The 27,231-nt window shown below is 40.3% G+C and overlaps 2 protein-coding genes across 2 annotated transcripts; one reads left to right on the forward strand and one right to left on the reverse strand.

The window, feature by feature from the left end:
• Window positions 1-3,452: 3,452 nt before the first annotated feature.
• Window positions 3,453-16,198, forward strand: med24 (mediator complex subunit 24). Its single transcript, XM_080049541.1, has 26 exons — window positions 3,453-3,537; window positions 3,809-3,939; window positions 4,053-4,135; window positions 4,666-4,704; window positions 4,784-4,857; window positions 5,279-5,502; window positions 5,736-5,847; window positions 5,988-6,138; window positions 6,563-6,676; window positions 6,985-7,038; window positions 7,175-7,257; window positions 7,390-7,476; window positions 7,767-7,866; window positions 8,205-8,347; window positions 8,551-8,588; window positions 8,702-8,784; window positions 9,048-9,226; window positions 9,968-10,067; window positions 10,467-10,642; window positions 11,084-11,348; window positions 12,152-12,333; window positions 12,417-12,510; window positions 13,000-13,099; window positions 14,038-14,118; window positions 15,010-15,158; window positions 15,886-16,198. Exons 2-26 carry the CDS (start codon window positions 3,810-3,812, stop codon window positions 16,000-16,002), a joined length of 2,958 nt encoding a protein of 985 aa, XP_079905667.1. The 5' UTR covers window positions 3,453-3,537; window position 3,809; the 3' UTR covers window positions 16,003-16,198.
• A 940-nt stretch (window positions 16,199-17,138) lies between these two features.
• On the reverse strand, window positions 17,139-19,405 carry csf3a (colony stimulating factor 3 (granulocyte) a; the record flags this gene model as incomplete). The annotated part of the gene is made up of 5 exons (XM_080048550.1): window positions 17,139-17,339; window positions 17,430-17,570; window positions 17,928-18,035; window positions 18,679-18,851; window positions 19,390-19,405. 5 exons carry the CDS (start codon window positions 19,403-19,405, stop codon window positions 17,139-17,141), a joined length of 639 nt encoding a protein of 212 aa, XP_079904676.1.
• Window positions 19,406-27,231: the final 7,826 nt, after the last annotated feature.

The raw sequence follows: 27,231 nt of genomic DNA on the forward strand, positions 1-27,231 counted from the left end.
ACTAATACAGTGGCTTGAAAAAGTATTCATACCCCTTGAACTTTACCACACACGTATATTTATTTTATTGGGATTTCAGTTGATAGACCAACACAAAGTGGAGCATAATTGTGAAGTGGAATGAAAATGAAACATGGTTTTACATTTTTTTTATAAATAAAAAACTGAAAAATGTGGCGTGCTTAAGTATTCAGCCCCCCTGAGTCAATACGTTGTAGAACCACCTATCACTGCAATTACAGCTCCAAATCTATTTGGGTATCATGTCTCTACCAGCTTATGCACATCAACAGACTGACATTTTTTCCCATTCTTTTTTGAAAAATAGCTTGAGCTTCAGATTCAGAGTCAGATTGGATGGAAAGCGTCTGTGAACAGCAATTTTTAAGTATTTCCACATATAATAATAATAATAATAATAGTAGATCTGGCTGTATGTTTAGGGTAGTTGTCCTTCTGGAAGGAGAACCTCTGCCCCAGTCTCAACAGTGTTGCAGACTCTAACCCTGTATTTGGCTCCATACATCTTCCCACCAACTCTAACCAGCTTCCCTGTCCCTGCTGAAGAAAAGCACCTCCACAGCATGACGCTGCCACCACCATGTTTCACGGTAGGGATGGTGTGTTCAAGTTTGGTCTCACCTGACTATGCTGTGTCCCCCGAATGGCTTGTAGCAAGGGTTGGAGGAAGGTGCTCTGGTCAGATGAGAACAAATTTAAGTTTTTGGCCTTAATGCAAAATGCAATGTGTGGTGGAAAACTAACACTGCACATCACCCTATACACACCATCCCAACTGTGAAACATGGTGGTGGCAGCAGCATCATGCTGTGGTGATGCTTTTCTTCAGCAGGGACAGGGAAGCTGGTCAGAGTTGATAGGGAGATGGATAGAGCCAAATACAGTGCACACAACCTGTTAGTGTCTGCAACAAACTTGAGACTGGGGCGGAGTTTCACCTTCCAGCAGGACTAAACATACAGCCATATTTACAATGGAATGGTTTAGATCAAAAGCATAGTCATGTGTTAGAATAGCCCAGTCAAAGTCCAGACCTAAATACAATTGTGAATATCTGGAAATACTTGAAAATTGCTGTTCACAGATGCTTTCCATCCAATCTGACGCTAAAACTGAACTTCAAGCTATTTTGCAAAGAAGAATGGGCAAAAATGTCAGTCTGTAGATGTACAAAGCTGGTAGAGACATACCCATATAGAATTGGAGCTGAAATTGCAGCGATAGGTGGTTCTACAACGTATTGACTCAGGGGGGCTGAATACTTATGCACACGACAGTTTTCAGTTTTTTATTTATAAAAAAATTGTAAATCATATTTCATTTTCATTCCACTTCACAATTATGCGCCACTTTGTGTTGGTCTATCACATGAAATCCCAATCAAATAAATGTACGTGTGTGGTTTTAACGTGACAAAATGTGGAAAAGTTCAAGGGGTATGAATACTTTTTCAAGCCACTGTATACAGCACACTATCTCACAGGGAAGTAAACGAGATGTCAACCAAGCACATCTGTCCGCGCCCACACAGCCCTGAGAAGGGGATCCATTATGAAATAAAATGTAAAACACCTGTGCAGATAAAACAGGTGTTCTATAGTTTAAAAAAATATATATATTTCAAACTTTGACCAATTGTGTACGTCCAAACACAACTAAGGGGGTCACTCTCATTTCCTGGCCTTTCTATAGGAGGAGTAGAATATGCTTATCTTAACACCTCAGAGTGTCATTACTTCTATTTCATAAACATATATCTCTTCTGCCTGCGCAAACAATATAGGTGGACATTTTTTGGGTTGGCTACCAACTTCCTCTAATGGAAGTGGTGAATAACACAAAAACACAATGACTACAGTCCACACAGTTTCAGCAGTATTCGCTAGGGTTTAAAGAAAGCACCTGTTGTTCAGCCCTGTACAATGGAGCTCAGAGGTATGTTGTGATGCACAAAGCAGCTTTAATAACATTCAAAATACTGATATACACATTCTCCAAAATAATACTAATAAATAAATGAGTTGAGCATGTTGTGAACAGTGTATATTCTTTGTGTTTTTTTCAGGGGCTTTGAGTCCACAGCCAGTGAGCTCCATTCTATTGAGGTAAGCTACAGCCAATAGCATCAAACTTAAGAAGCAAATCCCACAGTAGCTGAGAAGATAAACAAGAGTCAGCAAAACTGGGAGCAGTGAGGTCATGAGAACAGACACAGAGCAGCCACGACAGTCTCTTTGGTCTCCCCAAGGATAGACTCAAATCTGTCAGCACCCCTCACTAATGCAGCTCTCAGTGGAAGGCGACAGGGAGAAGACACTTCTCCCCAAATACCCCTTCAAACACAGCATACACCCCACACCCCACAACCCTCCTTCCCTCACCTACCTAGACTATGCCAGGACACATGGATCGTCTCTTGCTGGCTGGCAGTGCTCAGGTGAATGAATGAGGGACATGGACCTCTCTCTCGCCAGGACATCTCGAGTGTCAAGCAGAATGAGGGTCTTTGTTATCGCAGACTCAATGCAGCACCTTCACAGGCAGATGTAGTTGGATGGTTTTGATATGGAGAACAGTATCCCTTTTAACATGATGAAGAACAGAGTACAAAAGTGGAAAGGGGACAGTTAGAAACATTCTGCAGACCACGTTTGAGCAGAATTCTTTATGAATACATTTTAAAAAACGAATCAAAAGCATAAATCCCAAAAATTGTAATGGACTTACTCTTGTGCATTCAATTATGTTAACTGTCCGGCTGGTCTGGCTGTGATCTCTAATGTTTTTTTTTTCCTCTAAAGTGACATAATAGACAAACAAACCCCCATTGAAAAGGTCTGAGCTGGCACATATAAAAAAAGATGAAACTGCAGCAGTCTGAATCACACAACTGAATGAGGTGGTTACATAAGACAACAAAACATTTCAAAATATAATTGGTTATAATAAAAACGAAAAGGAGTTTCAAAAATTAGAATTAAGTCACTTAATTAACCTGTAAGCAGGATATTAAACTTTTGTTGTGTGTCTGTAGCAAGCTAATGTTAGCTATGTAGGCCTAACTGTCATAATGGGGTGTTTCTCAGCCAATCTAATTCATGCTAATTGTTAGCTAAAAGATGCCAGACTTGACCAAAAAAATTCAAATACATTTTAAAGTATTTCTTCAGTTGGTTAGTTTTTGCTACGTTATTAGCCGTTGGCTTCAATGCAGGATACTTTTTTGGCTCACCTTTATTTATCCTTGACTTAAAAGTTTCGAGCTTTTTCTCTCATATTATAGAGCTCGTGCGACATCTTGCGGTAATGTCAATTCATTACTCTGCTGTTGGGCCATATAGAACACTTTGGCACCCTCTCTGACCAATCCACGGGAAGAATACTGACGACGTCAAATATATTAACCAATGAATGCCTACGTCTTTTCACATCGAAAATGGCGTTCCTTGTATTGTGAAGCGAAGGAGCTACAAACAAATATCTTTGTATGTTCTGGAGAGAGTGAAAATAAGTCAGGTATGCATCAAATTGAGTACTTACGCAGCGTGTTTCCGGGTTCTTAATTACTGTGGTATTCGTGTGTTTTCTTCTCAGCAAGACAGCTTTTTATTTAATTAAGTAATTAATTAATGACATCGGTAGCTTACGGCTAACGTCAGCCAGCCAAGCAATTATTCACGCAGAGAGAGCCAGCCTGAGCAGTATCACGAAATTGCCTTAATGACTGTGTCTCAGAAAGTATCTATTATTATTTTTGACAACTGTGTGTGGTTCTCTTTTGGTTTAGAATGAAGGTGGTCAATCTCAAGCAAGCTATTCTTCATGCATGGAAGGAGCGTTGGAGTGACTACCAGTGGGCCATCAATATCAAGAAAAACTTTCCAAAGGGAGCAACATGGGACTACCTTAACCTTGCAGGTCAGAAGAAAGACAGTGACGTTCCCCACCAATCCTAACTTTTTATTTGACTCTTCGCCAGTTATCCATGTCAGTTTTAACATGGCTCAATCAATGCTCTTTGTGTATTTCAGAGTCCCTGATGGAGCAGGCGATGATTGGTCCCTCTCCTAACCCCCTTATTTTGTCTTACCTCAAATATGCTATTAGTTCTCAGGTGAGAGAAAAAGCTTTATGATAAAAGGTGTAACTGAACACTGTGGATTCATACAAATCCTGAATTAGTCTTAAAAAAGCTGGAACATGGGAAAAGGGATTTTTTGTGATTTTTTTTTCCCCCTGATATTTAATATTTTTATTTTATTTTATAGAAATGCATTTCATTGCGTGATCTGATATTTTCACATTGCGATATTGGAGCCTCTGAGTGATAACAGTCACTCGTTATTATTATTATTATTATTATTATTATTATTATTATTATTATTGGCTTTATTAATGTGTATTTTTTGTGACCTGATAAAGAATAATAAAATACCAAATAAAAAAAAAACATTTGAAAAGGATCATCAAAGGATGTTTTTTTCTATGGTTTCGATGGTTGGAAAATGTGTCTTAAATTAAAATTGCCAACAAAAAAAAATGGCTTCAAGTAATCTCAACAAGTCTTAAATCTAACTTGCCTTACGCTGTAGGAACCCTGGTGTCAAACGGTATTCATGTTATTTTTCAATTCTCTCTCCTTAGATGGTGTCTTATTCCAGTGTGCTTACGGCCATCAGCAAGGTAATTTGTGCTTGATGAAAAACAATGGCATCTTCATAAGATTTTAGGATTTGATGAATATGTCTCTCCTTTCTCATAGTTTGACGATTTTTCTCGGGAGCTGTGTGTCAAGTCCCTGTTGGAGATCATGGACATGTTTTGCCACCGTCTAAGGTATTGTTATACATGTCTAATGACTCTTGTGTCCTTCTCCATCAGCATTATACACAATCTATTCCATAATTAAAATTATTCGGATTCGGATTACAAGTCTATCAAGTAATAACATTAATCTATTTATATGCATGATATGAATAAAGGATTTCTTTCAAAAACCTAATGACCGCCGAAAGCATATTTGTTCATTTTTGTCTTGATAAACAAAATGCCTTCCAACAACAAACATCTGCTACAGCTGCACACACTACAAACTCCTTATGAACACACCAGGAACTTTGACCATTTTATCTTTCTATGTTAGCCTAATGTTTTTTTACTCCTTGCGTACAAATTTGCTCAAACTTCAATGAGGGAAAGCGATACATCTATTGTCATTTAAACTATCACTGACTCACTGCATCTCGCCTCTGACTAGCTGTCACGGGAAAGCAGAGGAATGCATTGGGCTTTGTCGGGCTCTGTTGGGAGTGGTGGTGTGGCTGCTGCAGGGCTCTGCCTGGTACTGCGAGAAGCTGAGAGAACTGGGTCCATCGGCCAGCACAGAGGCAAGTCTGAGAGCCTGCCAGGAGAGGCTTCATACTCTCATGAGCAGCCCTAAGAACAGAGCCCTGGTCCACATTGCTCGCCTGGAGGAACAAGGTGTGTGTGTGTGTGTGTGTGTGTGTGTGTGTGTGTAATGCATTTGGGCAGACGCTATATTGTTGTGCTCCCAAGGTACATAAATAATCTGTTAACCTGAAGTGACAGTTTGCAGACTTTCCCTAGGTGTAGATCACTTGAAAATGCAATATTACTTTATATTGTATGTCAACAGCGTTCATATTACAGTAGAAAAAAGTTTCAGTAAAATGTTCCTGTGCATCACTCCACAGGTTCCTGGAGCAACGTGGAGCAGTCAATGCTGAAAGTGACGGATGGTCTCGGCTGTGTGCCGAACCCGACACTGAGAACTAAATTAGAGGAGAGCTTGTCGCTAGTAAAAGGGTGAAGACTCCTGACTCATTTTTAAATATTGAATACACAGAGCTATCTAACTTCGGCCTGACACTTTGACTGGACAATTTACAAATTCAAAGACCATCATTATCAATCGTATTTGTGCTAACTCCCCTCTCTTTCCTCAGCATTCCCCTGATGTTGTCTGTGCAGAGTGTCCCTCAGCTCCATCCCTCCTTCCCATCAGTCCACGCCTTCATTATGCTAGAAGGAACCATGAACCTGACAGGGGAGACACAGCCACTTGTGGAGCAACTGATGATGATCAAGAGAATGCAGGTTATTTAAGTCTGCCTTAAACTACTTTGCCTGTAGGCAGATAAAGGAAAGCGTTATGTGGCCAGTGTCACTGTCTTGCTAATATTTAAAAAAGGGACAAAGTTAAAGACACAAATACATCTGAAGTGTCCACATGAAATAGAAAAAGCAATTGTTTTTAGTTATTGATTTAATGTTTTTCATCTAGCCTTTGATGTATCATTTAGTTCATGCAAGAATTCAGGAACAATTTACAAGTCATAATAAGATTGCTCTATTTCGACAAATGATTGTCTTATGTCCCTGTAACTTTGGCATAACATTTGGTAGACAAAGGAACCCACAGGTTTTCCCTTTTATTGTAAAAACATTGTTATTTAAGGTCAGGTGTCAGTTATTTTTATTCCTTTAGCAACCATCTTCTCAAATGCTTTGTCCTCCACAGCGAATCCCCGCTCCTCTTTTTGTCCTGGAGATCTGGAAGGCCTGCTTCACTGGCCTCATTGAGTCACCAGAGGGCACAGAAGAGCTCAAATGGACCGCCTTCACATTCCTCAAGGTAAGATTTCATTTAAAGATAAGGACTGCTCCCTTTGATTTTCTTGGGAGTCTTTATTGCTATAGTGATTTTCCATAAATGTCAAAAGTCAGTGCTGATGTTGAGCAAAGTTTGACATTTGCTTGATTCTTTCTTTTGAGTTTGCACTATCACTGTTATTTAATTATTATTATTGTCATTTCACTCTAGCCTAAAATGGTCTCTCTTTTGTCTAGATTGACTTTTGTCAGCGACAGAATTACATATTCCATAATCGAATGGAGCTCGATTACACTTGAAAAAATGAATGTCTCATCTTTTTATGCTAGATCCCACAAGTTCTGCTCCGACTAAAGAAGTATCCTCAGGGTGACAAAGGACAGGTAAAGGAATTGACTCACTGATGTCTTTTCTGAAAAAGATTGTGAACATCATTTAGCATTAAGTTATGGCCTTAAAGCAATAATTGTGTTGAACATGTGATGAGATTAACTTTCACTTGGCATATGTGTTTTCCAGGACTTCATGGACGATGTGAATATCGCATTTCAATACTTACTCAAGCTCACACCGCTACTGGACAAGGCTGATCAGAGATGCAAGTAAGTAAACTTCAAGATTACACTGCCTGTAATCTCCTTCTGAGAAATTCTAGAGAAGAAAGTGAGCTACAGTATATAACTGGTCAGTGAGCACAATCACGCTTCTAATTTCTCTTATGCTTCTTTACACAGTTGTGACTGTCTGGGCATGCTACTACAGGAGTGTAACAAGCTTGGTCTGCTGTCAGAATCAAACACAAACTGCCTCACTTCAAAACGGTACGGGTTCCCATCTCAAACATGAAATGAATACACATGATGCAGAACATATTAAGAAAGTGACTGTACTGTAAACCTATGTTTTGTCTTTTGATTTTCTCCAATATTTTTGGAACTCTTTAGGTTAATATGATCTTGGATTAGGTTTTGTTCACGATACTCACACAATACACGATTTCCCCCCTACACCCAATCTCTCTTTCTCTCTCTCTCTCTTTCTCTCTCTCTCTCCTCTGCCCCTCTTTTCCTTTCCCTCTCCCCTTGCACCTTTGATTCAGGACTGAGCACAGGGAGTTCTCCCCAAGGCCAAAGACAGCAGAAAATGCTAACATCCAGCCGAACCCGGGTCTCATCCTGAGAGCTGAGCCCACTGTCACCAATATTCTTAAGGTAGAGCACCATAACTTGACCTATTGCCGTGTATTACAGTGTTGATGTAGTGCTGGTGACTACAGAAATGCCTAAGAAAGTTCATAGAGTAAGAATTCTATAACATATTTGTGAGTGATGTAGAACTACAATGTGTGTATGTATGAATAATAAAACAAAAACATATATACCAACCCGACCCGGGTTCGAATTCGGCTCAGAATTTTCACTGCATGACATTCCTGCCCCATTTCATCTCAGTCTCTCCAAAACTGTCTAAGAAAAGCAAAAATTCCCAAAAATAATAATAATAAAAAAAAGAACAAATTAACACAACTCTTCTTTTTCTTGTTCATTAGACGGTAGATGCAGACCACTCCAAGTCTCCCGAGGGTCTTTTGGGGGTCCTGGGTCACATGTTGTCTGGAAAGAGCCTGGATTTGCTCTTGGCAGCAGCAGCAGCCACTGGGAAACTCAAATCCTTCGCCCGGAAGTTCATTAAGTGAGTGAATGCATAATTAAGACAAATAGTCCATTTAGTCAAAGGGGTAAAATAACTTGAATATCAATTTAATTTAAAGTATATTTTAAAGGGTGGCAGATAGTTAATGTTGCTGTGTTTGCCCAGTTGGAAAATCCAGTTGGCGTAGGAAAAAAAGATATTTAAACTTTCATATCTTTTAATGTGTTTTTTTTTTCTTCTAGGCTTAATGAGTTTCCCAAGCACATCAGCGGCGAAGGATGTGAGTTCAAATACAAGAGTGACTTGTTCCAATGTGGGAATTTCTTTCTTCTTCAACATTTTATCTCTTCAATACAATAGTAACATTGAGTATTTTTCCCTCCTCTCCTACAGCCAAGTCTGCGTCAGTACGAGCCCTGCTCTTCGACATCTCCTTCCTCATGCTTTGCCATGTGGTGCAGACATATGGTTCTGAGGTTAGTTCAAGGCGATTCAAGCTTATCAGGTGAAGGGTATAAAGATGTTACAGTATTCTGTGTGGTTTTAAGTCTGCTCCTTCAGTGCAAGCAAGGCCACAAGAGGTCCAGAGAGGGCTGTGTACCAGTGACCTATCTGCAGCATCTCTGTTTTCTTCACAAATCAGAGTTTTAGATCAGATCTGTCATCTCAGCATTTTGATTAATCAAGCCCTAATTGATTCATATGCCATTGCCAATACCATGTGTCTGTTCCCTTCCAGGTGATCCTGTCGGACCCCAGCCCTTCAGGGGAGACACCCTTCTTTGAAACATGGCTGCAGACATGCATGCCTGAAGAGGGCAAGACTCTGAACCCAGACCACCCCTGCTTCAGGCCAGAGCCTGGCAAAGTGGAAAGCCTGGTCACCCTGCTGAACAACTCCTCAGAGATGAAACTAGTGTAAGATGCAGCACACTTATCTGTACTTAAAGAACTGCGTTTTCTGCACGCTTCATCCTTAACTGTCAGTCACATCTTTACCTCACGGGTGACGATTCTCCCTAAGAATACCTGTTTTTATCCATATTTAGCTTTTATATTTAGAGGATATACACATTTATTGAGTGGTTTGGAAGATAGTATAATGTTGCTGTAGTATAATGTAAGTGTTTATGAATGTGTTATGTTTGTAAACTATAATTCCTCTTGTGGGCACTGGATGCTGGTGTTTAAACAGAAAATGACTGAAGATAGAGTGAAACACATTGGTAGTAATATATAGGAGATGTTATTATCTATAATAATAGTATTTATTTACACTTAAAAAGTCCTTAACTGTGTACAACTACCATTTTATAGTGTGTTCTAATCAATTTGATATGGCAGAAAGGAGTCCAAATGCACTCAGAAAAACATAAATCAATAAAAAAATTAGGCATTTATGTAGCACTTATAGGTAAATCCTATATACCTATAAGTGCATATAGCATCATGGCCGAATGCACTTATTAAAAGTCCCTTTTAATTCTTTACAGTAAACACTAATATTGCTTTTAATTGTCGAGACGTATGCGACAAACTATAAGTAAAAGATGTCAAAGCTCAACAGAACAATATTTTCATGTAATGAAGATTTTCAAAAAAAATAGCCAACAAGGCTCTAAATATAAACTTTCCTCTGCTGTTTATCTGTTCTGACAGTCAGGTAAAATGGCATGAAATCTGCCTCAGCACTCCAGCAGCCATCTTGGAAGTCTTGAATGCGTGGGAGAATGGGGTTCTCTCTGTGGAGGCAGTACAGGTCTGTCTAAGGATCTTTCTCTTTTTGTTTCCCTTTTGCCCTCCTGTAACTGGAAAACATTGTGTCAGTTCTTCATATGATGCTCAGGAAGTTCCGGTAACCTCCTGTAACTGCTGCATTCCTAAGACGTTTCTCTCTTCCGTTGTAGAGTAATAAAACATTATTGCTCAAGTGGGTATGACGTATTCTGTGGAAATTGACAAATACTGCTGAACTTGCAACCACAGGCCTATAGATGTAGCCGACTTCCCATTTTTTTTACTAATTCCATTCAACTTTTTGAGTCATGCTATTTGGAAAGATGACGTCTTAGTCGGAATTAACTCTCCTTTGACCATACATGCCGTGCATTTTTCTTACCACATCTTTTCCTTCCTTTTTTTTCTTTGGTGAGTCTAGAAGATCACTGACAACATCAAAGGGAAGGTGTGCAGTATGGCTATCTGTGCGGTGGCATGGCTCGTGGCCCACGTCCGGATGCTGGGGAGGGATGAGAGGGAGAAGCCCCAGACAATGATCCGACAGCTTGTAACCCCCCTGTATGGGGAGAACACTCTGCAGTTTTACAATGAACGGTACAAACCACTCAAAACATACACTTATATTTCATTAAGACACACTTGCTTATTCTTCCCAACCTTTACCCATGATACTATGAGTATGATTATTTAGTATTGAAATAGCCAAATAATGTAATAACGTAATAACTGTCAATAAGATTGTCAATATTTTAGTGTAATAAAAGCTGCTAGTGTGTACCTTGCCAATAAAGTAATTACAATTTCAGAACCATTAAAGTTTTGCTTATATGGAATTATGTATTATATATATATTATATTGCTGGTTGTTATTTACTTATACATGTATGGGCAAAAACTTATTCCGTTATTGGTTCAGAAATGTTATGTTATTGGAAAGTTACTACATTACCAGCTTTTCTTATTATTTAGTCTCTTTCACAGTCCATTATTACATGGCCTAACACTCATATCCTCTCTTCCCCACTCTCACCGTAGCGTGATTATAATGAGCTCCATCATGGAACACATGTGCGCCGACGTCTTCCAACAAACGGCAGCGACCCTCCGCCCCCCAATGGAGGGCCTGGAGCCCATTCCCTACCGCAACCTGCTGCCCACCAAAGACCCTATCCACGTGGCCCTCAGTAAGCAGTTCCAAACGGTGCTGCGCAAAGGCTGGGTGGACAGCCGGGCCCTGCATCTGTTTGAGAGTCTTCTCAACATGGGAGGGGTCTTCTGGTTCACTAACAATTTGGTCAAGGTAGGAGGACCAAGAAAAAGACAATGTATTGTAACGTAATATAATGTAAGACAGCAACAAATGATCACTATAGCTATACTGCATTTACAACATTAATGAGGTATTTAATCAATTATGGTGTAACCCCTTTTCAACACAATATTTATTCTGGATTAGATTATTAAACCTGTTAAGGAACATGTATACATTTGTAAAATCCTCTGATTACACCCATACCACAAAGGCCACTATTGGTTTTACCATCTGTACAACTTTTCACTTCAGTGTTTACACCGTTACATTCAGTGTTTCCCACCAAAAATGCATAGCTATCCACTTTCTTCTTCCATACCATTTGCTTTCACGTTGCTGAATTTCTTTACACATTGCTACCTACTGTCGATCAGTGGACTAGCATGAAACCGTTGTCGGGAAAGCTCAAAGGATTTTGTTCATCCAAAACAAAGGACCAACTCCTCCCAAATATTCCTCCCTTGAACACAGCACTATAGATTATGATCTCCACATGCCTTAAAGGTGCTACGAGGAACTTTGAAACATTTCTCAAACATTTTTCCTCTGATCATACATGTAACAGCAAACAAGACCATCAGTGCAAAGATTGCTATAATGATATAGTTTTTCTTACTGCCTTTGTCATGGGTACTACAGTTGGCGTAATAAAAACACTACGGCTTTTGTCCAAAGGGGACGCAAGAATTAACACAAACTGAAAGTTCCTCGGAGCACCTTTTTATGTAGAGTATTGCCTATTCTTGGATCACTTGCCGTGTGTAATCGGAGCACTTAATCTCATTTTGCAGGAGCTGCTGAAGGAGACTCGACAAGAATGGGCCGAACGTGTGGTGGAGTTGCTCTACAGCATCTTCTGCCTGGACACTCACCAGATCACCCTCACCCTGCTGGGCACCATTCTGCCCGACCTGCTCACTGACTCTGCCCACTGGCACAGCCTGGCAGACCCCCCTGGAAAAGCACTGGCAAAGTAAGCACTGTACTCTGATGTTGAGTAGGTTTTTGGTATCTTTGGAAGTGGCGTTAACCTTTTCTCTCCTGACACCTCCTCAGGTTGTCCGTGTGGTGTGCGCTCAGCTCCTACTCCTCCCACAACAAAGGCCCGTTCTCGGCGCGTCAACGCAAAAGGCAGCGAGAAGACATTGAGGTAAGAGAGTCGCACAAGGCAGAGTGTGTGCCCATTTAGATGTGCACTATGTAACTTTGGGTGTGTCAGAGAAGTGAACATTATCTAAAGTATAATCTAATAACTGAATATACAAGCTTCCCTCACAGGAAAAATTGTATCCCTGGAACACTTTTTGAAGTTAGAAAGCTGGAAAATTCTAGACTTGATTGGTTCCAGATCCCTCAAAATCATTTTTGAGATTTTATGATGACAGAATTATTCAATACTTAAAATTACATGTAGAGAAAAATCTGTTTTGTAAACTAACTGCTGGCTCTGCATATGTAAACAAATCCCCCTCCCCTGGAAACTGCATAGTGCACCTTAAAGGCTGTGTATGATATTACTGCTGTGTTTCAATACTGTAATCTAACTCCCTTGCAATTGAGACTGACACTAAAAATAAGTACGATAGCAATAACTTTTATTTGAATTCTCTCTTAATAACGTACATGTCATTGGCAACAGGATTACAACAGCCTCTTCCCCTTGGATGACACGCAACCCTCCAAACTCATGCGTCTCCTCAGCTCCAATGAGGATGAGCCTGTAGCCCTTTCCAGTCCAGGTCAGTCTATTAATGTCTGAGTTTTAATCCATGGTTGACTTTTGAAGCATGTGGCCTTTCATTCATTTGACTGTCAGTCTGAGTTGGGGACAATGCAAATACCAGATTGTCTTTTTTTTTTTTCTTCTTCTTCTTTTTTAAGCAAATGGAACTGAAAGCAAAATATCCTGTTACCAGCGTGTTGCTTCTTGTTACCACTTATCGCTCAATCAGAAAAGCTCCAACAAATTTGGCTGAATAAACTCATGTCTCAACATATGAAGCAATACAGCTGTTTTGGTGTGGTTCAACTACTATTTTGTTCCAGTTATCAACCTGACTAACATCATTAGGCGCCCCACACAATCAGCGAAACTGGGAATTTTCACTTTAAACTAAAGCTGCATGAAGAAATTTCCAGACAAGGTGTCATAAACTTGTGTGTTGCATGACTTAGGAAGAATTGTGTGGGCTACTTGTCGTGGTATAACTAAATATGAAACTAAAAGAGTACTTTGTTTTACAATTTGAGTCATATTAGCTCAATTCCATTAGCGCTCTAATAGCTGTCATATAGTCTTTATGGTATTGATTTTGATATCGAGTTCTTTTTTTAATGGAAGGAAGTGACATTTCTTTTGATGAACTGTGAGTATATGGATAAGGAAATCTGCCCTTCATCTTTAAAAGCAAATTAAATGTGCCTTACAAGGTTATTCTGGGAACAAATGAAGATTATGTAAGATGCTAGGGGAAGGAAGCCTCTTAGACTTTCACATCCTCTAGTCAAGATTGCATTTGGTCTTCCACCAACAGTATACTCAAGAGATCATTTCAACTTCCCTGTTGACATTCTGTTACTTTGTGTATGTTTCCCCCCCCCCCCCCACATGACAAAATGAAACATGGAAATGCCACAAAACTTCTGTTTGTTTATCCCGCCACGTGTCACCTCGTAGGAGACCGATCTATGAGCAGTTCCCTCTCTGCCTCCCAGCTTCACACTGTCAACATGAGGGACCCTCTCAACCGAGTCCTGGGTGAGAACTCTTCAATCTCTGTCCTCAGTCTTTTTTTCCCTGCATCTTGCACAGAAAAATTAACAAACGCTGTATGCCTACCTTGCGACCTCCTTTGAAAGATATGGATACATTTAAAAAAAAGAACTGGGATTGTATTCAAGACCACCTAAACCAAGTCATGACCCAAGTCTTTGATAGGTTGAGATGTGGAATAGGCATTCCTCAAATTGACTTGGCAACCACAGAAACCATATGAAGATTCCTTCTTTCACCTCTTTTATTGTGATATACTGTATATTTTTATGTATTAAATGATATCCTACCAGATGGGGTCTTCCTCAGTCTTGAAATAAAATACAATTCCTTAGGTATACTGCCTGCTCTTGGTGGGCACTTTAAGCTGGTTATACCCTTTAATTTGTCCCCCAACTGAAGGCTGAATAATAATTAACAAAGTTAAACTAAAACAAATGTTGTAAACGGGTAGAGACGCCATGTAATGACCATTGAAAACAATCTTTCATTAAGTTTTAATGGAAGTAATCAAGAAAGTTATTGGTTTACCAAGGGCTTTCCGCTTATCTCAATAAATTCACATTTTTGACCACCGTTTTAATGCGCTTAAGTCATTACTGAGAATCTTCCAGAAACCATGACTATGCATGATGGTTATCTATCTAGCTTTCACTGAGTTAGCTGGGAAGTTTTGTTTACCCATTTAATGAAACCACTCCCAACAAAATCAGTATTGGGTAACATCTAATCAGACTTAAAATATTTATTTGGGAGGTTGTTTCTTAAAGATTCAAGTTACCAACCTCCAATGTAACCGATTAACTGCCATCCCTTTATGCACGTGTGATAACTTCAACCATGACAACTCATATCCCATTTTCTGTTCTTTCTCAGCCAATCTTTTCCTGCTTATTTCCTCCATCGTGGGTTCCAAGATGGCGGGGCCACACACCCAGTTTGTACAGAGTTTTATGGAGGAGTGTGTGGAGTGTCTCGAGCAGGGTAGCCGCGGAAGCATCCTGCAGTTCATGCCCTTTACGATGGTGAGTAATTGCTTGGGAGGAGAAGAAATGGAGAGGGGGAAGCCAGGATGGTGAGGAAGGATTGACAGGAGTGGCTGTTGCATCAGATTCTATTGGGAAAAGGGTTTGGAATGTGGTTTTAAATCCAGTGTTTGTTCTGCTGGCTGCAAACACATTCATAGTGCTTTGGTAAAGAGATAATCTGAGAGACAGAGAAGTTTGAAGTGGTGAAAAATGAGGGTTCATATGTGTTTTTTTTTTTTAGCAATTAAAGGTGGAGTAAGCAATTCTTGAGACCGCTTGTTGTTAAAATGACTTTTTCTCAAAATCAGGGAATATCTCCTTACGATCCACTACCTGTCCATACTGTGTTTGCGCTGAAGAAATATCTGGGGTTAATACACAGCCTAGGCTCTAAACAAACACTATGTAAACAAAGGGTATGTAAGCAAAGGGGGCGCACCATAGCTAGCAACGTGCTCGTTTAAAGCAGTGCACTCACACAGTTCGGACAGGTCGCCGAGGAGATATTCATTGAATTTGACAAAGGTATTTTGACAACAAACATTCTACAGTATCTCTGACTCCACCTTTTATGTAAATTTTCCATTTAAAGAAACCAACAAGGCCTGCTTACCAGTTCTCATCTTATTAACCAAGACAGGACTTTCTTTGTGCCTTGAGTAATATAAGCATGATTTTTCAGAAACACTAAAGCTGACAAGTAATTGTGTTTTTGTGCATCCAGGTGTCTGAGCTGGTGAAGCTGCCTGCTCTGGCCAAACCTAGAGTGGTCCTGGCCATCACTGACCTGACGCTCCCCCTGGGGAGGAGAGTAGCTGCCAAAGCCATTTCAACCTTGTAAACTGTGGGGATTTAAATTAACCACAGGACGGTAGTTTTAAAAAACACAACTTAATATTTAAGTAGCTCTCAAGGATTATGCATATAAAGGTCCGGTCTATGTTCGAATATATGTTAATAACCATGTCTCTGTAAACACATCTTGCTGTTTTTTATGTTTATGTTTTTGTACTCTGGAATAAAAACAATGAAGATCATCGGTTTTCTTTCTTGACATTATTAACTTACTCCAATTGAGTCGAGTTTTGTTATTGTTGCATGTTTAAGCTCAAATAAGTATGCGTCACCTTATGGCAACACGAGATCCGACCTCCGTGATGACAAACCGCTAGTCAGTTCAATGATCACATGCAACCACATGACACCAACGTCTAAAGGAGCATCACCTCAGTGGCCAAAAGCGCGTGGTCATCAGGCTGCCACCCACCGCTTGCAACACTTCCCCAAGGCAATGTGGATGGCAGCGTGGAAAAAATTATCCGACAAATCCTATGTTTCACTTTTATTTGCACTTCTCTATTACAGTATGAACTTCACTGGAATTTTGGGTGTTATTTCATTGGAGATGGCGTGACCCGCTGCCTGATGAGTCAGCATGCGTTTTCATTGACAAAAAGGAACAAAACCCCTCTCAGAAAGTGAAATTTTTTTAATATGAAAAATCTGAAAATAAAAACGCATACACTGTTTCTATAAAATAAGATTCATACAAAATGTGTTTCATACATAATATAATTTAACATTAAACATAATTCTTAATGGTGCACCCGATCACCAAAATGTAGTTAATAGTAGACAGAAGATGGTGAAACGGACACCTTTTAATTTAAGACGTAATGTGTGTGATTTTTATCATCTGAGTCTGGGGAAGGATATCATTTTCTCTCAGTGCTATTAAATGTAAGTGTTTTCAGTAGTAACAACATGAATACAAAAGACTTGTAAAAAATACATTCCCTAAAATAAATATTCCATATTGTAATTCCATAGATAAATATATAAATAAAAAAATAAATACAAAATAATAATCTCTAAAGCAGACAGACAAATAAATAAATACCATGATAAAAAATAACGGCAATATTAAGGGACGTTTTGGACAATGGCCCAAAGCAGTCAGCTGATGGTATCTATTCGTCAGCTCTGTGCCTCCTCCTCCTCCTCCTCATTACTGCGGTCCAGACTCCTGAGGCATCTGACCACGTCGTGCCCAAATGACTGGAGCTGTACCAGGGTCAGGTGCACTGCCACCTGAACCTCGTATTCCCCCGGTAGACGCAAAGCAGCAGGGGTCGGAGTGGACTGCACCACTGGCTCTGCTCCCGCCATTTTCAGCAACTGCAAGGCACAAGAAAACGCCTTCATGAAAGGTCCCCCACAAAACTACATAATTTTCCAGGAGAGGTTAGCTTGTAGTTTTTCAAATACCTTATTAATCTGAATGGCGAGGTCTCTGATATCAGCCAGCATCTCAGTCACTTTGTCTCTTTTTTCCATGCGAGGAGAGACAGCGCTCAGCAGGACCCGGTGCAGCTGAAGACCCTCAGACATATTTCTCAAACTGGTCTCCTGATGGGGGGAAAGAACACCAGCAAACTGGTCAAGTTCATTCAGTCAACCTTTATCTAGTTCTAGGCGGTACAGTTGAGGGGCAAGCCCTCATTTTTAATGTAGCCGAGGTAACAGTAAATAAAATACACAGTCCACAATATACCAACAGTGCAGAAAGTGTGAAATACAAATGTCTGGGATAGAAACAGGTAAACAGTAAAAAGTAAAATCAACGACAATAGAAAAAGAAAAATAATAAAATATAAAGATAAAATAATGGACTTGTACAGGTAATCACTAAAAACTATTCCAGCTGGAAACAAGAATATTTAGCACCATTGCTCTGAAATGGCCATAAGTCTATAAGATGCTTACCAGAGAGAAATCTTCTGACACAGCTCTGAGTACAGGAGCAGAGGGGATGCCAATGGTGGATGCCATTATGACAAGCTTTGCATTCTCTGGGGAGTTGAGTTGTAGGGTCTGCGGTGGAAAGATAGCAGAGAGATGTTATGGATAGATTGCAACTTGACATGCAACGGGAAGCACATTTTTCTTGAGACTTATTTTTATTTGTAAGATGCGAAATCCCTTAAGAAAAAACAGTGGAGGCAGAACTACTGTTGTAAAAATTAAATAAATATTGACTGACTTTATCCAAAATCTAGATTTTTGGTTTTAAATAGATTAACATTTACACATAATGAGTAAGATATTGCCAAATTTGCATATTTATTCATACATTTCTGAAAGAAAAAAATTGATACAAAAATAGTTTTAATGTAGGTTATAAGGCAAAGTTATATATAAATAAATAAATAAATTATCCTATTCCCCTGCAGTGTCTGGCCTTAATTGCCTATATTTACTTCTAACTTGCTAAATGATTGCTGCATTGCTTATCATTTAGAAATAAATAAAACGCATTTCAGACATCTAACTGACAAATCAGCCTTTCTGCGGATTACAGAGGCACAAACAGAATGTGAGAGGATTACTGTGCTGCTGACTATCAGGCTCAATCATTCAGAAGTCCTTTAAAGGGCTCGTAGCCTACATGCAGACCAAACCTGGCCAGAACATGTCCAAGCTAAGAAAATAGATGCATATATCCACTGCTACTCGCCTCTGTGTGGACGCAGGATTTGTGCGTGTCGGGAATGGAGAGTAGGATCTTTTGGAGCAGGCTGCTGCTACTCTGCACAGTCTGCTGAAATTGTGGATCCTCAACAAGTGCGTCTCCTTTCGGAACAGGTGCGCCGCAGACGACGGTGGCCATGTAGCAGGGAAGGGCGAAAACTGCAAGAGGAAGAAGGCGAAAAGAAAAACATTCAGAACGTCACCGTCGAGGCATATAAACGATCCTAGCAGCACCAAGCACATAGTGTTGCGCGTGTGTGGCAGAGCAAGACAACAGGCGGAACAAAGCCTGGCTGTCTCCTCCTCAGCAGCACCTCAGGGCTGCAGACTCAGAGCATGTCTCCCCTCAGGCTAAATGGCTGCATGAGTTAAGAATAGTCACTGTAATGTGAAACCAAGGGCCCGAAAGTAACTACAACAGTTAGACAGAGTGAGTGTCAGTTTGAGCAGATGCAAAATCAGCACTAAACTTAGAATAAATGTGTACGACTATTTACCCCTTAAAACTTTCATCAGGTGATTTGAAAATGAACTTTGCAGTAATACCTGTTAGTTATTGCAGAAATATAGTCCTTGATCCTAAGCAGCACGTTCTTATTGCGCCTCTTTAAGAGTGTCTGCCTTTTCTGGAGATGGTCAGCATAGAGGGAGAGACACACAAGCACATCACAAACGTTACCTCACCACTACTACTCACCAATCAGGATGTTCATGGTTTCTGATGAGGAATGTGTAGTGGAGTATTGACCTCAAGTGAGAACTATTCATGACATTGGTACACTTTAAGTCATATATATAGCAGGTCCATGTAGAGGGGTTTTTCCATCATTTGTTCATGTGAAGAGGTGTCATGAGTAAAAGGAGGTTTCAATGCCCTGTCATTGTGTTATGGGTTTATTAGAAGCTCCAAATTGTTCAGTTGATAAAATAAAGATCAATTAGGTTGTGTTTCCTTTTTTATTATTATTATTATTATTATTATTATTATTATTATTATTATTATTATTATTATTATTATTATTATTATTATTATTATTATTATTATTATTATTATTAGGAGGCCAAGCCCGAGTAGGGCCTGCCGCGTTGTCCATAGCCCTGATAGGCAGGGAACCCTATTGTTTTTGCTGGGATTGTTATAATTAGGCCTATTATTCCTATTCCTTACGCAAAAGTGATGCTGCAGCCCAAACCGTAAAGGGTTGGGACATGCCACTTGCATGGCTTATCCAGGTCCGTGCCTGGTACGCAGACAAAAAAATTCAGACATGCCGGCCACTAGGTGGCGCTACAACAGCAGAAAAACACGTTTGGGTCTTTTTAGGGTTGGCGGTTCGATCCCCGCCCGGCCACCTGTGTCATGGTTGTTGTGTCCTTGGGCAAGACACTTCACCCACCTTGCCTTGTGTGAATGTGTATGATTGCTGTATGTTTGAGGTGGTGGTCGGAGGGGCCGTTGGCGCTGAATGGCAGCCACGCTTCTGTCAGTCTGCCCCAGGGCAGCTGTGGCTACTCTCGTAGTTTACCACCACCGGTATGACTGTGTGTGAATGAATTGAACCAGGAACCCTGTAAAGCGTCTTTGAGTGCCTAGGCAATAAAGCGCTATATAAAACCTATCAATTATTATTATTATTATAGGCTAACTCCCACACCGAACGTCCGACAGTCAAAAACCTTACATCCACAGATGCACATAAATCAGCTGCATCTTTTGAGATAGGCCACGCCCATTTGCGTATAGATTTTTTGACACATCGCAAAAACTGTGAGTCACCAAAACCCACTCCTCATACAATTTTCGCCCGATTTGGACGAAACCCAAAGCATTATGCTCTACCCACTCCCACGAGCAAAAGCTGGATAAAGAATGTTTCTACGACCATCGGAAGACCAAACGGTCACGCAAATCCCTTAAAAAAAGGGGGATTTTCTTGAAACTCAAGGGAGACTATCATGGGGCATACATGAGTCTATAAAAAAAATATGGCCAAGAAATACCTATGTGGGCGGGATTTATTAAACAAATTAGTTTTTAATTTTTTTTCCTGTTTTCCAGTCTTTTGGCGGGAAATCAAAAAAGTTTATTGACTGTGGAGAGGCTGTCAATCTGCTTTTGCTCATAACTCCCCAACCAAACATCGCACATTCAAAAACTTGACATCCACTTGTTCGGTACATTGAGCTGCAGGACACCGATAATCGCCGTCGTAGAGTCGGGAGGGGGCGGGGACACGAATCTGTTTGGTGTATGCCGTGAAATCGGTCGTCGTAGATGTCGTCGGGCTTCTTTTGAGCTTCAGGGGCGGGCAGTCTTTCAGTTGGAGCAATTTGATTTGTGGAGGGCTAGCGAATCAGTGAAGCCCGGAAGTGAGGCGGGTAGCACAAACAGCTAACAACAGTTAGCCATCGTTTTAATGTGTTTGTTTGTTTCGTCCAGCGAGTACTCACATGGATCAACCCTTGTTGACTGCTCGACACCATGCTCGACACTCTGCTAAAAATGGTGCTCTTTATGGTCCATAAATATAAATACGTATTTCTATCTATGTTTATCTATGTTTATGGTCTAGAGAGCCGTCCCATCATTTCCGGCTTCCGTATTTTTTCGGGCCACAATACAGATTAGCGCCGCCTGCTGTTAATGGAGACATTACGTCCCGCGCAAGCGCAGAGCGTACGGAAAGTCAGCAGTCGGTTTGGTGTGTTCTTTGCACTTTTTCGGCCGCGACAGGAAGACTGGAGCTCCCTGAATCGTCAGTTTTCGGGTAGTCGGACTGGTGTGTCCTGGCCTTAACATAGTTTTGCGAATGTCATCCATAGGGGGCGCCAAAACCACAAAAAGCAAAGAAAACGCGTGTGGGGCTATAACTCCCTCACCAAACATCGCACACCAAAAACTTAACATCCACTTGTTCGGTACATTGAGCTGCATCTTTCTATCTAACATAGTTTCACGAATGTCATCCATAGGGGGCACCAAAACCACACACAGCAAAGAAAACGTGTTTTGGGCCCGACCACGCCCGATCCCGAGTCGCGTGGGAGGCTTGGCCCCCGTTCACAACTGCTTGCAGTTCTAGTTATTAGGGGGCCAAGCCCGAGTAGGGCTGGGACCGCGTTTTGCAGAGCAACGCGGTTCCCAAGCCCTGCGGGGCAGGGAACCCTATTGATCTTGTTGGGCCTTTTATTATTATTTTTCTCCGCGTAAAAGTGGTGCTGCAGCCCAAACCGTAAAGGGTTGGGACATGCCACTTCCAGGGCATATCCAAGTCCGTACCCCGTACGCAGACAAAAAAATTCAGACCTCCCGGCCACTAGGTGGCGCTACAACAAAGGAAAAGGCGTTTTGGGCTATAACTTCCGCACCGAAAGTCCGACAATCAAAAACTTTATATCCACAGATGCCCACAAGTCAGCTGCATCTTTTGAGATAGGCCACGCCCATTTGCGATAGGATAGATTTTTTGCTACATCGCAAAAACTGTGTCAGTCACCAAAACATACTCCTCCTAGAGTTTTCGCCCGATTTGGACGAAACCAAAAGCATTATGCTCAACCGACTCCCATGAGCAAAAGTTGGTCAAATAATTTTTCTACGACCATCGGAAGACCAAACGCTATCGCTTTAAAGATTTGCGAAAATCCGTAAAAAAAAAAAAAAAAAGGGATTTTCTTGAAACTGAAGGGAGACTATCATGGGGCATACCTGAGTCTATGGCAAAAATATGGGCAAGAAATTCCTTTCTGGGCGGGACTTATTAAAAAAAAGAGTTTTTCAATTTTTTTGCCTGTTTTCGCCATTTCCTAAGTGTTTTGGCGGGAAATTCAAAAAAAGTGTCTTTACAATGGAGAGGTGTACAATTTGATTTTGCTATAACTCCCCAACCGAACATCGCACATTCAAAAACTTGACATCTACTTGTTTGGTACATTAAGCTGCATCTTTCTATCTCACGTTGTTTTGTGAATGTCATCCATAGGGGGCGCCAAAACCACAAAAAGCAAAGAAAACTCGTTTGGGGCTATAACTTCCACACCGAACATCCCACAGTCAAAAACTTTATATCCACAGATGCCCACAAGTCAGCTGCATCTTTTCAGATAGGCCACGCCCATTTGCCTATGGGATTTTTTTTCCCTACATCGCAAAAACTGTGTCAGTCACCAAAACACACTCCTCCTACAGTTTTTGCCCGATTTGGACGAAACCAAAAGCATTATGCTCTACCGACTCCCACGAGCAAAAGTTGTATAAAGAATTTTTCTACGACCATCAGGAGACCAAACGGTAGCGCTTTAAAGATTTGCACATTAGCTACCTTGTACCAAACTGCTCCTAAATCCAAAACGATTCATCCTATTAACACCAAACTTCACAAATGTGTTTATCCTATAGTTCTCAGGTTGTTTCTACTTTTTCCTTAAAGTGCTCCAAAAGGGGGCGCCAAAAACACCCTTGAGCATCTTTCTCTGCGTTTTCTTTGCGTTTTGGTCTATAACTCCCAAACCAAACATCCCACATTCAAAAACTTTACATCCCCGGATTCCGTGAAGCGAGGGGCCGGCACCGCGGACGACGACGCCCGATCCCGAGTCGCGTGGAAGGCTTGGCCCCCGTTCACAACTGCTCGCAGTTCTAGTTATTATTATTATTCCTATTCCTTACGTACAAGTGGTGCTGCAGCCCAAACCGTAAAGGGTTGGGACATGCCACTTGCATCACTAGTTCAGACCCCCGGTCTCTCAGCATACAAAAAAATTCAGACATGCCGGCCACTAGGTGGCGCTACAACAAAGAAAAAGGCGTTTTTGGCTATAACTTCCGCACCGAAAGGCCGACAGTCAAAACCTTTATATCCACAGATGCCCACAAGTTAGCTGCATCTTTTGAGATAGGCCACGCCCATTTGCGATAGGATAGATATTTTTCTACGTCGCAAAAACTGTGTCAGTCACCAAAACATACTCCTCCTACAGTTTTCGCCCGATTTGGACGAAACCAAAAGCATTACGCTCTCCTGACTCCCACGAGCAAAAGTGGGTCAAATAGTTTTTCTACGACCATCGGAAGACCAAACAGTAGCGCTTGAAAGATTCGCGAAAATTCCTTAAAAAAAAAAAAAAAGGGGATTTTCTTGAAACTGAAGGGAGACTATCATGGGGCATACCTGAGCCTATGGAAAAAATATGGGCTAGAAATTTCTATGTGGGCCGGACTTATTAAAAAAAAGAGTTTTTCAATTTTTTTGCCTGTTTTCGCCATTTTCTAAGTCTTTAGGCGGGAAAATGGGAAAATTCAAAAAAGTGTCTTTACAATGGAGAGGATGACAATTTGATTTTGCTATAACTCCCCAACCGAACATCGCACATTCAAAAACTTGACATCCACTTGTTTGGTACATTGAGCTGCATCTTTCTATCTAATGTAGTTTTGCGAATGTCATCCATAGGGGGCGCCAAAACCACAAAAAGCAAAGAAAACGCGTTTGGGGCTATAACTCCCACACCGAACATCGCACATTAAAAAACTTTACATCTCCGGATTCCGTGAAGCGAGGGGCCGGCGCCGCGGACGACAACGCCCGATCCCGAGTCGCGTGGGAGGCTTGGCCCCCGTTCACAACTGCTTGCAGTTCTAGTTATTATTATTATTATTATTATTATTATTATTATTATTATTATTATTATTATTATTATTATTATTATTATTATTATTATTATTATTATTAGTAGTAGTAGTAGTAGTAGTAGTAGTAGTAGTATTATTATTATTATTATTATTATTATTATTATTATTATTATTATTATTATTATTATTATTATTATTATTATTATTATTATTTCATTTAAACAATTTGGATCGCAAACTGATCGCAAACTTTATTTCTATGGCATTTTAAAGAAGATAAATCCAAAACAAATTACTTAAAACAAAATAGTAAATAGACTATTAAAATGAAAAAAAAGAGCGAAACCGGTTGAATAAAAGAAATCTCACAAGGATAATGGGAAAAAAAACACTGTCTGACTATATTTTCTGTTATGCAATTCCAAAGTAACACAATACAAGAATTTAAAAGTTGTGACGTTCACAACACAACACAACTTGTAGTTTAAGTGGGAGTCTAGCCAGTTGAACAAAAACCAAGTCATTCATAAAGGGGCCTGGAAATAGGCATTTCCTCTGACAGCCGTTAACTGAAATTGAAAGTGCCTAAATGATTTGATGACAATGTTTTCTGAAATCTAGGAATTTCCTTTTTTTTTTTTTTTTTTTACAAAGGAAGCTTGTTTAATTTTTTTGTTGTGTTCTGTGGTCGTCCTGTGAGTTATGTTTTTGGTTCATCACAATTTTTTTTTTTCGGAGATTGACTTGCTACTACTAAGGTGACGTCTTTTACATCCACATATGAGACAAGAGATATTTGTGTTGAATGATGAGTTGGAGTGTAAAAAAAGACCAGCTTAGAGATGCACACACTCACGCACGCACACACATACACACATACACACACACACACACACACACACACACACACACACACACACACACACACACACACACACACAGCTACATTGCCATGCCTGTAGAGAAACAACTGCCCATTTTTCTTTTTTTTAATGACCCACAGATTCAGGAGTATATTATTTGTATTATTTGTGAAGCTACAGTATACTGGGGCAGTGGAAAGAGAAAACAATCAGGCTTGACAGATACAAGACTGCCATCTGGTGGAATTCTGTGTTTTATTATGTGAATTATGCAAAACAAATGGGCCTTCAAATGATTCTTGAGAAAATGTACCCAATTCCTGAGTTAACCTATCTTAGCATAAAGACTGCTAGTCTGATTCTGTACAAAGGGAAACAAAATGTGTGGCCTACGACAGCACCTCTGAAGTTTATTTATCAGCAATGTTATATTTTGTTTTTTTTTATTCAAGATTTAAGATTCAAGATTCAATCCAAAACAAAAGGTGTAGTTGTAATTCTAAGCAGGACAAGAAACACATATAACGACATATAACAAAACCACGACATGTAATTTTTACAAACAGATGAAATGTGTTGTTTATTTAGCTTTAGAGGTGACGGTAGATTAACATCTTTTACATTGAGACAGAGCCATGATAACTGTTTCCCTGTGTTCCTGTCTTTATGCTGAGATAAATTAATGAGCTGCTGCCTCTGGCTACATATTGACCGCACAAACATAAAAGCAGTAGTGATTTTCTCGCCTATAGCTCTTTGGAAGCAACTGAATATATTTTCCTAAATTTGTCAAAACACCCACTATTCCCCACATCCATTTGTATAGTAAATCCTAATTTCAAAATAATTGTTCATTCTATTCAGAGTGTACCAATGTGTCACTGGCAGTTATGTAATAATAATCACCTCATAGGTCAATCCTGTGCCTCTATTGTAGCAGAGTGGTTGCTTCATGCTCTGACACAGGGGGGGCCTCCTTAATCAGTCGGTGTAGCTATGTTACATCTGGCCATGCTTGATAGGCTATGAAGTGAGGTCGTCAAATCTGATCCCTGAAATCCACACTGGTCTGACCTCCAATCAATCATGCACATGAAAGGAGGTACATTATTCACTGCTGAGGCCTCGCTCTATGACCCAGTTGTTGGAAACACTACTGTACTGTTTGATGGTGCCGCTGGAACAATGTGCTAGCCCTTTGGCTGGGCAGGGAGAGGGGTTGTAGCTCCATTCAGACGGTACAGTTGAAACATCCTCTCACTCTCAGAATTTAGTCCTCTTCCGCTTTTTATCCAAATAATTTGTGAGATGACGGCATTCCCCCCTTTTCCTTTGTAATTTCCTCTTTGGTAAATTATCTCAGTATGAAATTGGACTGGTTGACACATGGACTGTGCTGCACTCAAAGTCATTGTGAGTAGCCTGAGTGCGTAATGCCTTTCATGCTAAGTGCTCAAACTGTAAAGACTGACAAATTACACCTTCAGGTTGACGGCCAGTCTGTGCCTTTTACTTGGAAAGCTAACCAACTTTGCGCATGGAGATGGTTGTTACAAAGCTATCGTTACACCAAAGGGAAAAGGTATCTGTTGCACAATTTCAATCAGACTTACGGTAGTATGCCGTGTTGTTTGGTTGGTGAATGCCTTGCGAGGTTAATCAGAATTTAAAAATAAGATTCTGCAGAGATGAGCTATGCTTGGTTCTCCATAAAGATGGACCAACAAGTCAATCCGGAGTGATCAGGAATTTTTTGTTTTTTTTAAAGATGGCAGGCGGTTAGAATTTTCACAATGAAAAAAACAAATGCAATTCTACATTCAGACCTCACCTCTTAAACCTTAAATTATTGTGAAATATGGTTTGGTTTTCAAGTTGGATTACACAGGCAGCCATTGAAAGGACCCGGATTAAAGGTAGTCGATATCAAAGTTTTTTTTCGCTTTTGAAAGGTAAATATTATAAATCTTCAATAATCTAGAGTAGATAAGCCAAGGCTTTCTAACATTTTTGTACTGAAAGCATTTGTCTAAAATGAACTAGC

Source organism: Ammodytes marinus (assembly GCF_949987685.1).
Source record: "Ammodytes marinus genome assembly, chromosome: 20".
Taxonomy (NCBI): Eukaryota; Metazoa; Chordata; class Actinopteri; order Uranoscopiformes; family Ammodytidae; genus Ammodytes; species Ammodytes marinus.